At 35.7% G+C, this 12,051-nt stretch overlaps 1 protein-coding gene across 1 annotated transcript in view; it reads right to left on the reverse strand.

Moving 5' to 3' along the window:
* The window catches only part of UBE2U (ubiquitin-conjugating enzyme E2U (putative)), a 52,424-nt gene that overhangs the window by 5,254 nt on the left and 35,119 nt on the right, over window positions 1–12,051 (reverse strand). Inside the window, exon 9 of the mRNA XM_012639422.1 lies at window positions 1,175–1,267. Within this exon, the coding sequence (XP_012494876.1) occupies window positions 1,175–1,267 (93 nt within the window). The remainder of the gene's footprint in view (window positions 1–1,174; window positions 1,268–12,051) is intronic.

Here is a 12,051-nt window from a genome sequence, read left to right on the forward strand (position 1 = left end):
TATATAAGCAGATCTGAGCTGTTGAAACCAGTCTGACAAAGCAAGGAGAGAAATTTCTGTGATCATCAACTTAACCAAGTGATCTCTCCCTTGGTCAAAGACAGTGGGAGCATTGGAAGAGAGAGATTGCAGGGAGGAGTAGAGAAGTTGTGGAGGAAGCAGAGAGTAAGGCTGTGGAAGGTACCATTTCCTACAAGTCTTTGCAGGTGCCCTGAAATCTGCAAGAAGGCAGAATTGAATGGAGAAGACCAGGACGGTAATCTACAGGAGGAAATCTGAGTGTTACAGCAAAACAAGTAGGAGAAAGAGAAGTGGATACTGAGCCAGAGAAAAGGTTAGGAGCAGGGCCCTTGGGGAATCACTGAATGACGGTTATCGTCTGTGCCTGGCACTTATGTGCTGTTGTGTTTTAACGGCCAGGTGACAGGAAAAACAATAACTAATACTTTACAGTACTTTCCAGTTTACAAAGAAATTTTACATACATGGAGTCATTGAGTCACAAGAATTCTGTGAGATAAGGTAGGATATTAGAAACTAATATTTATTGAACATCTTCTATGTGCCCAGTACTAGCTGGGAATAAAGAAATTAAAGTTCAGAGATCAAGTGGCTTTCCCATAATTACATACAGCTGTAATCTAAACCCAAGTTCTCTAAACCCAAATGTCATGCTTTCTCCTCTATACTGGCTGACTTCCATTATAAGTTACCAGCCCTCTTTTCCTGCTCAAGACTCACCCTCAAGTCATCCCAAAAACCTAACACTGTTTCTTCGAAAAATGTTAATTTTTCAAAGAGAACAAAAAACAACTCAACATTGTTTCTTTCTTTTCAGCCATATTGCATATATCTCTGAATCTACAATGAGTTTTAGGGATCAGTTTATTAGTGCTCTGTTTGTTCTCGCTGCTTTTTTACATTTTGAAACTTAGCCTTACATTTTCAAATTGCACATTAACCTATTAAAGGGTAATAAGCTTGGAAATATAAGTAAATCAATTTTTTCAAAGTTCCAATTCCTATTTTGATAGAAAGAGTTAAAGCAACCTTAAAAGGAGAAAAATGAAGTAGGCCTCATATATTCAAAATTAAACTTAATAAAAACTTAAATTTATTATGAATAATATTTTAGTTATACAAGCAAAACAAATAGGCTGAATTCAACTTACTTGGAGTTGGGCAGAGATGACTTCTTTCTGTTGAATGACTGACTCTGTGAGGCATTCTATTTTTTCTAGCAATCCGAGATTTGATAGCAGCAAACCTAGAAAGAGAAAAATAAGAAATTATCTAAATTCCCTAATGAAATTTGGGAAGTATATATTACTTTTGAGAAAAATAAGTGAAACAAATTAAATGAAACAGAAAAATAAAACGATAGGCTTTGAGTATGGTATCATCGTGAGTGCTGACTAATATTAAAGTAAAATTATTTCAATATGTGCTTTTCAACAGAATAGTAGTTAGAAAAGCAAACAAGTATGATGTAAGACTGGTATTAAAAGAGTAATAAAACACCATGTGGTATAACAAAGGGTGTTAGTTTCCTAGGGCTGCCATAACAAACTACCACAAACTTACTGACTTAAAGTAATAGCAATTTATTCTCTCACAGTTCTGGAGGTTAGATGTCTGGAATCAAGCGGCAGCAAGACCATGCTCCCTTTGATAGCTCTAGGGAAGAATCTCCCCTTGTCCCTTCCTAGCTTCTGCTGGTCCCAGCAATCCTGGACATGCCTTGGCTTGTAGCATCACTCCAGTCTCTGCCTCCGACATCACAAGGTCTTCTTCCCTGTGTGTGTCTCTGTGTGTCTTCTCCTCTTCTTATAAGCACACCAGTCATTGGATTTAGGGCTCAGCTTAATCCAGTATAGCCTCATCTTAACTAATTACATCTGCAAACGTCCTATTTTAAAATAATGTCACATGCTGAGGTTCTAGGGGATATGCATTTTGGGAGAGGTACACTATTCAGTTCACTACACAAGGAAAAAATTCTATCAGAAGAATTCATGACTTACTCTGGAAAAAACAATAGACTGGCAGGAGACATCAATGAACCCAAGTCAAGCTATTGAAGCATTTCCTTGGAGAAGGAGTTCACATATGGAAATGTAAACTGTTACAAAAATTTCCTTTGGGGATGACTACCTTTTGGGATATATGATGACAAGAAAACATTGAGTGAAAAAGTTGTTTACTGAGGAAAATTAAGTGGCCTATGAATGTTTTTGTTCCACAGCTGTACTTCACTTACATACTACTACTAAAAAGTTCATTTATTTAATGAATATTCATTGACTACCTACCTTGTGCCAGACATTATTCTAGAAGCTAATGATACAGGATGAACAAGGCAGACAAGGTCTCTGACCCCATGGAGAAGAGACAAAAATGAACAAATGTAAAAGCCAAGATGTATTAGTAGTAGTATGTTCTATAATGAAAACAAAGCCTCTAATAAAATGCTGTGTGGAAGTAGTGAGGGCAGACGTCCTTGTCTTGTTCCTGACTTTAAGGGCAAAACATTCAGTCTCTCACCGTTATATATAGTGTTGGCTATAGTTTTTTCATATACGTGCTTTATCGGGTTGAGGAATTTCTTTTCTTTCCTATTCTTAATTTACTAAGGGTTTTTTTTTTTTTTAAATCAGGTATGAGTGTTGAGTTTTTTTTCACCTATTAAGAGGATAATGTGGTTCTTCTTTCATATTTTTTTTATACTGCTTACATTTTTCAAATGTCAAGCCAAGGTTATTTTTCTAGTATAAACCCCACATGGTCATGATAAATTATCATAATTATTTAAAATTATTTATCATAATTAATCATGACTAAGCAGGGTTTATACCAGGACTATAATCTTGAATTAACATTTAAAAATGTCAAACAATGTTAAGGCCTATATATTATATATAAAATATATTTGCTAACATTTTTGCATCTGTGTACATGAAATGTTTGATCTGTAGTTTTCTTTTTGATGTACTGTCTTTTGTTTTGTTATTGAGGTAATGCTGACTCTATAATGTCCTGGGAAGTGTTTCTTTCTATTCTATTTTCTGAAAGAGTTTGTGAAAGATTCTCTAGGGAAGCCATCTGGAGTTGTCTTGGAGCTGTCTTCATGTGAAGGCTTTTAACTATAAATTTAATTTCTTTATTAGATATAGGATTATTCAGGTCATCCATTTCTTTCTAAGTGAGCCTTGGTAGATGTTATCATTTAAGAAATTTGTTCATTTCATCTATGTGGTTAGATTTAGGTCTGAAAAAATCTTTATTTACCTTCATTTTAGAGAGATATTTTCACTGGGTATAAAAGGCTTACCTAGGCTTAACAACTTCTTTTAAGCACTTTAAAGTTGTCATTTCTTATATTTTGGCTTGCAAGATTTCTGATATGAAGTTATTGGTTGTTCTTTTCTTTGCTCCTCTGTGTGTAACACGTGATGTTTCTTTTCATCCTTTGCACTTTTGAGATTTTTCTCTTTATTTCTGAGTTTCAGCAATTTGATTATGATGTGCCTTTGTATGGTTTCTTGATATTTCTGTTTCTTGGGATTCATTGAGCTTCTTAGTCTATGAGCTTGCAGCTTTCATCAAATTTGGAAAATTTTCAGCTATAATTATTTCTTCAAATATTTTTTCTGTCCCCTCTTCTGGGATACCAGTTACATGTATTTTACACCACTCGATATTTTCCCACAGCTCACTGAGGCTCTTTTTTTTAAATTTAATTTTCAGTCTTTTGTCTCTCTATTCCAATTTCTAAGAGTTTATATTGCTATACTTTCACATTCATGGGTCATTTCTTCTGAGGGTCTAATTTGCTGCTCTTCCCATACAGCACATACTTTTATAATTTCTGATTTATTTTTTATCTCTAGATGTTTATCTCTGACCTTTTGTATATCTTCCATTTCTTTCTCCATCATATTCGTGTTTCCTTTTGATACTTGAGTATATTTTATAAGACACATAATAGCTGCTTTAAAGTCCATATCTACTAATTCCATTGTATCATTTATGGATCTATTTATATTGCTTTATTTTTCTTTTAGTTATGGGTCATATTTTCTTGTTTATTTGCATGATTGGTGATTTTTGATGGGTGGACATTAAAAATGTTGTTACGTGCTGAATTTTGTTATATTCCTTTACATATCGTTGTCCTTTGTTCTAGTACACAGTTCAGTATTCTGTGAATCAGTCTGATACCTTCAAAGCTTGCTTTAAAGCTTTCTTATGGGTCTAGGAGAGCCTTTATCTGGGGGCTAATATGGATCCACTACTAAGGCATGACCCTTCTGAAGTCTAGTCAAAGTTAATTAAATTATGAAGTCTCTCCACTCTAGCTGGCAGGAGCACAAATAATTTCCAGCTCTGTGTGAACTTCGTGTGAGTTTTTTTTTTTTTTATTTCAGCATATTATGGGGGTACAGATGTTTAGGTTACGTATGCTGCCCTTGCCCCCCCCAAGTCCAAGTTTCAAATATGTCGGGTGGTGCGCATTGCACTCTTTGTGTATGCATATACCCGTCCCCTCCTCCCTCCTCCTCCCTCCCCCCTCCCCCCTGCCCAACATCCAATAGATGTTATTCTTATATGTGCACTTATGTGTTGATCACTTAATACCAATTTGATGGTGAGTACATGTGGTGCTTGTCTTTCCATTCTTGGGATACCTCACTTAGTAGAATGCGTTCCAGCTCTATCCAGGAGTATACAAGAGGTGCTATATCACCATTGTTTCTTAAAGCTGAATAGTACTCCATGGTATACATATACCACATTTTATTAATCCACTCGTGCATTGATGGGCACTTGGGTTGTTTCCACATCTTTGCAATTGTGAATTGTGCTGCTATAAACATTCGGGTGCGGGTGTCTTTCTTATACAGTATCATTTGCTCTTTTGGGTAGATGTCCAGTAAAGGGATTGCTGGATTGAATGGTACTTCTACTTGTATCTCTTTAAGGTATCTCCATATTGCTTTCCACAGAGGTTGCACTAGTTTGCAGTCCCACCAACAGTGCATGAGTGTTCCTGTCTCTCCGCATCCAAGCCGACATTTATTGTTTTGGGACTTTTTGATAAAGGCCAGTCTCACTGGAGATAAGTGATATCTCATTGTGGTTTTAATTTGCATTTCCCTGATGATTAGAGATATTGAGCATTTTTTTCATATGTTTTTTGGCCATTATTCTGTCTTCTTTTGAAAAGTTTCTGTTCATGTCCTTTGCCCACTTTTTGATAGGGTTGTTTGATTTTTTCTTGTTGATTTTCCCGAGTTCTAAGTAGATTCTGGTTATCAGTCCTTTATCGGATTTGTAGCATGCAAAAATTTTCTCCCATTCTGTAGGTTGTCTGTTTGCTCTTATGACAGTTTCTTTGGCTGTGCAGAAGCTTTTTAATTTGATCAGGTCCCAATTATTTATTTTGGTTGTTGCTGTGATTGCCTTTGGGGTCTTCTTCATAAATTCTTTGCCTAGGCCAATGTCTAGAAGAGTATTTCCAACATCTTCGTCTAGAATTCTAATAGTTTCACTCCTTAGGTTTAAATCTGTTACCCAGTGTGAGATGATTTTTGTGAAAGGTGAAAGGTGTGGATCCTGGTTCAGTCTTCTACATGTGGCTATCCGGTTTTCCCAGCACCATTTATTGAATAAGGATTCTTTTCCCCAGTGTATGTTTTTGTCTGCTTTGTCAAAGATTAGGTGGCTATATGAGGATGGTTTTATTCGTGTGAGTTTTTAAAAAAATCATTAGGATCTGATTTTACTCAGAGTAAACATTACTTTAGAAAATAACCTAATTTAATTTATGTCTTTTCTTACCTACTGATAAACCTTTGTCCTCCAAAATTGATATAAGCATTATTTCCTTTTTTATTCAACCATTTGCCTTTATATAACTTAAAACACAAATTATAAAAACAAAAATGGTTAGTGTCACTAAAGAAATGCAAATTCAATGACTGCGAAATACAACGCCATAATTATTAAGTTAAAAAGTAAAATGAAAAACCTTAATGCTTGGTCATTTTTTAATTCTCACATAGTCTTGCTGGCACCATAAATTGCAACGTGTTCTTGAAAAGTAGCTTTACATGCATAAGAAGAATCATAAAACTTATCGTATCCTTCCATTAGTAATCTGACTTTTGGTAATGTGTTCTTGACTTCCTTCTCATTCCTCTATTTCTCTGGTAAAATATAATCTAAAATGCCTCTGGGGAACATAATCCTCTCCCTTGCACTCCTGCTCAGTTGGAGGATATGAGCAAGGCCTAAGCCAATCCACGTATCATGTTTCTCTGGTCACAGAGAGGGGGACTGAGGGGATGGGAAAGAGGGGCCGGAGAAAACACACATGAGATCCCCATAAAATGTGGGAGCAGAACACCAAAGAAGCAATTCTCTTAGGGAAAAAAAACCGATTTGTGTTTATGACTCATATTAAAATTCCTCTTTTTCAGGAGCGAGGAAGGTGGGGAGCAATTTTAAGCTGTGGTGTTTATAATAGAGAAGGCGCCACTGGATTCTGTGCTACAACCAGAAATCCATGGTAAAGTTTTGGGGCTACATTCTGAGAAATTGATGAAATGAATTATACCCATAAGAGAGGACCAATAAAGAGTAAGGAATTCATAAAAATAAGTTGAAGGAACTGAATATGTTTATTCTGAAAAAAAGAAGATTTAAGGGGAGGTTGGAGAAAGACATGATAGCTATTTTCTGAGACTTCAAGGACAATTCCACAAACCAGAAATAGCCTTATTGGTGTGTTGCTTCGAAGGACAAGCAACAATACTTTCTTTTCTGCTATAATGGCTTCCTTTGAATCACGCCTTCTACCCATCCGCAAAGCCATCCCCAAAGCCATCCCCAGGTCCTCAGTGTCTGACATGGTACCGGGCATACTTAAGGCACCTTAGTCTAATGGGAAGAGCATGGGTTGTGGCATCCGGCAGGCCTGGGTTTGGATTTCAGCTCTGTTACTAAGTATGTAACCTTAGGGAATTTTATTTTTTTAAACTTTTCTACACACCTTATTTATAAAATGGAAACATTTTCTCATTCTCTGGGAAGTTTTGCAGACAAACATAAAAGCACATAGTACAAATTCAATAAAAATCTTTTAAATGCATGAAAGGAATCTGGGATGGTTGAATATCATTAGTTTTTTTAAAGGTTCTATATTTTTTCCCATGTCTATGTTAAAAAATATATGCCATGTCCATTCTTAATGCTAATTCTCTCTTTAACCACAAGATGGCATTCAAGGTTTAATCTTTGGGGAATAAAAAAGCTACCATGCATCCTTAAATACGCATTAAATATATAATTATGTAAACCTATAAAAACACTATTTAAATTCGATAACCCCGAAAGGATAGCACAAACATGTATTAAACGAATAGACTCAGCATGAATGTCTTCCACGTAACTGGAGAAAGGAAATCAAACATAGGTATACTAAAAGAAAGATTACTTGTGTGTTTGTCAGTTAAAACACAGGCTCACAAAATCAGACTCTAAAGGAACTTAAAAATGATATGTATTAACTTCCCAATTTAAAAGAGAGGACAACTAAGTTCAGAGTATATTTTATAAATATAAGAAAATTTATATTGGTATATGATATTGCACATTCTTTTTTAAATAGAAGGAGAAAGGAACCAACATTGTTTAGTAATAGAATTTGAAGCTGACCGAAAAAAAAAAAAGAAAACCACAACTTTTCTGCAAAACATAGACTTGATTTGTGCTTGTAATTGAGTAGGCAACATTTTTATACTTATCTGAACAATTTAAGCTTTTAATAGGTACGTATTAGACAAGTAGGAAATACTTTATTTTTAAATGAAATTTGCGTTTAACGATAACCTCAGAAAAACTGGTTAATCTCTTTGTGCCTCAGTGTCTCTCAGTGGTAAACTGGAGATAATATTTACCTCCACCTTTACAGAATTTGTGCAGAGGAAGGTCTTAGGGGTGGTAATCTAGTTGGAACGGTGGCTAGGAATCTTGCTTTGAAGCTGTGTCAGCAGGGCAAGCAAAGCGGTTGATTTGTCATCGCGTTGAAGGAGCTGATGAATCTTATTGGTGGGTTACAATGGCGGTGGGACTGTCAAGTCCACAGGGTGGCCAGTGTGATGTTAGGAAATGAAGGGAGGATGCCTGGCACACACAAGGTACTGTTCCCCCTATACCTCCTTGGTATAACAAGAGTAATATTCTTTTCTAAAACTCTATTGGCTATAAAACTCCACCAGAATTGATAACTTTTATTTAAGTAACTTGCTAGCTGCCAAAGCTTAGATTATTGGCATAGACTTTTCTGTTATCACATAAGCAATCATTAGCTATAGAGTATGACACAAAGTTTTATATGTGCATAAAGAAGAACACTCAAAACAATAGCTTTTGCTGCTTTCTGAGTTTATATCTTTCACTATTTCTCTGGAGAAAATAAATACAAACCACTGATTAGATTATAGATTCATATTCTTTTCCATGTCTTGGTAGAAATAAAGCATTTGCATGAATGTTCAAAAGGCAGCCAAGGCAATAGGAAAAGAAAAAGAAGGCCTGAGAAATGAACACCAATCCAAACGATTAATTAATGAATATTTATAAGCTGTTTATAATGACAATAGGTTTCTATTAATAGTAACTAAAACGTATAAAATTAAAGAATTTGCATAAAATATTCACAAGTCATTTATAGTTCCAGTTTTCAATCACTGTTTATAACTACACCCTAGAACTCTGAAAATAGAACCTTAATTTCTACATTAGAATGAACCTTAATAGAAGTCTGCATCTAAATTTTTTCCTAAAATTAACTGCCTTCATGTTTAATCCTAATCTTAAATGGGGAAACAGGGTAGGTATGTATCTTTCAACGAACATTAATTGAGTGCCTACTATTTGTCAGGCTCCCATGCTAAGTACAGAGAATGCAAAGCTACACTAATGTCCTTGTCCTGGTCACTCTTCGTGAACAGACAGCAGATGTTGAAAGAGACGGGAACAGAGTACCGTGGAAACAGAGGCAAGGGAACTGGGCATGCCTGAGCATGGCAGGGACGGTTTCCACAGCGATGTTTGTGCCGGATCTTCATGCCACCCTTGTGAAGCACTTTGCCAGGCACAAAAAATGATGGAGGCGAAGTGGAGAAGGAAAAAGAACCACAGCGGGGTGGGTGATGAGAAATTACTCAATGTGCACAATGTACGTTATTCGGGTGATGGACACCCTAAAACTCCAACTGGACCACTATGCAATCTATATATGTAACAAAATTGCACATGTACCCCATAAATTTGTACAGAGAACCATAATGGGACTAAAATAAATGCGGTCATGATAAGTGTTGTTTTCTAACCTGAGAAAAGTTGATAATTTTTTATGTGTTTCTGACAAAGATTATTTTTATTCTCTGAAAAGCTGGGGTGGGGGGTGGGGGGGAATTGGCTTTCATCTCCTCCTCTCCTCAGGAACTAATATTTATTGAATGCTCATGTGCCAGAATCTATTATTTTATATATATGATTTCATTCAAGAGATCAAATGCAAAACAACTTTGCAAGGTAGGTAACGTTATCTCCTTTTAGCAGATAAGAAAACAAGTTCAGAGTGGGTAAGAATTTCTCCAAGGTCTGCCTGACTCTAAAGCCTGACTCTTTCTCCATGTTGCTCGCAAAGAAAGATTTTCCATCTGCAAATTGAACGAAGGCCACAGGAGAAAAAGCATGAACAATAGCGAACCTTATGAATGCTTACCATGTGCCAGATACTGTTTGAAACATTTTTTATATATGAATTTATTTAATCCTCAAAACTTCCTTGGGAGGTAGGTTATACTTATTCCTGCCATTTAATAGATAAAACTGACACACACAAAGAAACCAGCTGACGTGCTCAAGGTCACAGAGCTGGTACTTGGCAGAGCCAGAATTCAAATCCAGACAGTCTGGCTCCAGTGCCCCTGTGCTTCAGTGCTCCGCATTCCGCCTTTTCCCTCTGATCGAATCCTAACTCCAGGCCACCAGCAAAGACCCCCTGGAGAAAGATATCCCAGGCAGAAGGCACAGAGTGGTGAAGAGATTTTAGGCCCCCAAATAATAAGAAAAAATAATTTAGTGTGGCTTAAGAATTGAGTATTGCTTCATGAGGGAGGGGAGGTGGGGAGAAGGAGTATAGGACAGTATCAGGAGTGACAGCATTTCCTTAATGCTATTCAAATAAAAGGTTCTCAACTTGTGTTTTTGGTTTTTTTTTCAAATAGAAAATTTCAGTGCAAGGAAAGCATTTGCAAATATTAAAAACAGAGAGATGCATAATGGTATTATACAGCATGCACACACAGACCAATTACTCACTTGCATAGATCCAGCTCCAAACATTTTCTACATGAATGTATATGAATTGACCACTTTATCACACCTCATGTATTTTGATGAACTTAAGACTTTTGATAATTATCTGAAAAGAAGTTGAATTTCACCATTCTTTCGATTTTTACTTTACCCCTATACATTTGCATGCTCAAATATTTATACCACAATAAAATGCAGATAAACGTAATGTCTTTTTAAAACTATATTTAAATAGTGGGGTTTTTGGATTAATTAAGTCCAAAATATACAAGAAGCAAGTATCATTTGGTCTAAATATATTCTCATCAACCACCAGATGGCATAAGGTGTCAGAGTTTTATTCTGACAGGGTCACTATGCACATAATAATTTGACCTATAACTTGAAAATAATGTATTTGGAAAAACATTCCAGTACTCAAACAACTCACAATTATTTTAGCCCTATGTAGAAGAGGATGGATAAATTGAAAATGACGTGGTCCTACTTTTTCTAAATTTGGGGGTTCTGTGGGATGTTGGCATTACATAATGAATCAATGATCAAACAAATAAAACAGTTCTGTTCAAGGAAATAAAAAAGGAAGTCATGTCAAAGCAAAATTAACCTTAGATTCTAAGTAGGTTTCTTCAACTCGAAAAGAAACTTAAAACATGCCTTCAAGAAAAAAATCGTGTTTGTACTCCTTCAAATTGCGATTAATAGTTATAAAAACTTTTCTACTGCCTATAATATATCCTGAAAGCAGAAAAATATCGAATGCGAAATGTTTTCTCCACTTTGGCTTGAAGGGAAGTTGTTATAGAATCAACTGAAAAAAGAAAATCCAATTGAAAAACTCAGTCTGAACTATGATGTGAAAGCGTAGGGAAGTATATCTTTGGAACCTCAATTTCCACACAAATCTGAAATACAGCATATTATTCTGTTAATCCTGTATTTCCATCTAGAAAAGGGGGCACATTGCTAATAGTACATTGAAAAGCTACAATACGAGGTAAATGAGGTAAATGCAAAAAACAGGATCTTTAATTCCCCCGGCTGTATGGTAGCACATTCACTAAGTACCTTGAAATAAAAGCACCAGAGTAACAGATGTACCCAGAACCACAGAACTGAAACGGATCTTTGCTCTGGCATGATGAAGCACGGAAACTGCCTTCCAGAGTCTAGAGACCAAAGATGACACGAAGGTTTCCTCCTTAATGTTGTCTAAGAGTCAATAATTTCTAAAGATATTATAATAATTTATGTTTATATTTTACTATATACTTCCTCATTAGATTTAATATATTTGATTCCTGAGTGAGAAATCTGTGGAAGAAGAAAAGCTATTTGGAGCTATGAAAAGAATGAAAAGCTAATTGGTGATATATAAACAATTTTTTTTGTCTTTTTTATGATTTCTAAGTCATATGCTGATAAAGGAAATGAGAGTAAAAGAATTATTGGGGAGGTTATTGTGAGATTTCTTCACTGTGGCTGATGTCCTATCTCTATCTTTGGCAGCCAATAGGTAGCAAAGATATTTCCCACCTGGGTTCATATGAAAAGAAGAAATGATGTTTCTTATTCCTGTTCTTATGCTTGGAAAAGGGCATAAGTTGCTATTTCCAAGGGTTTCTTCTGATGGTTCAGTTGGATAGTAGAAAATAGAAT

This window comes from Propithecus coquereli, unplaced genomic scaffold (assembly GCF_000956105.1).
Source record: "Propithecus coquereli isolate 6110/MARCELLA unplaced genomic scaffold, Pcoq_1.0 Scaffold14, whole genome shotgun sequence".
Taxonomy (NCBI): Eukaryota; Metazoa; Chordata; class Mammalia; order Primates; family Indriidae; genus Propithecus; species Propithecus coquereli.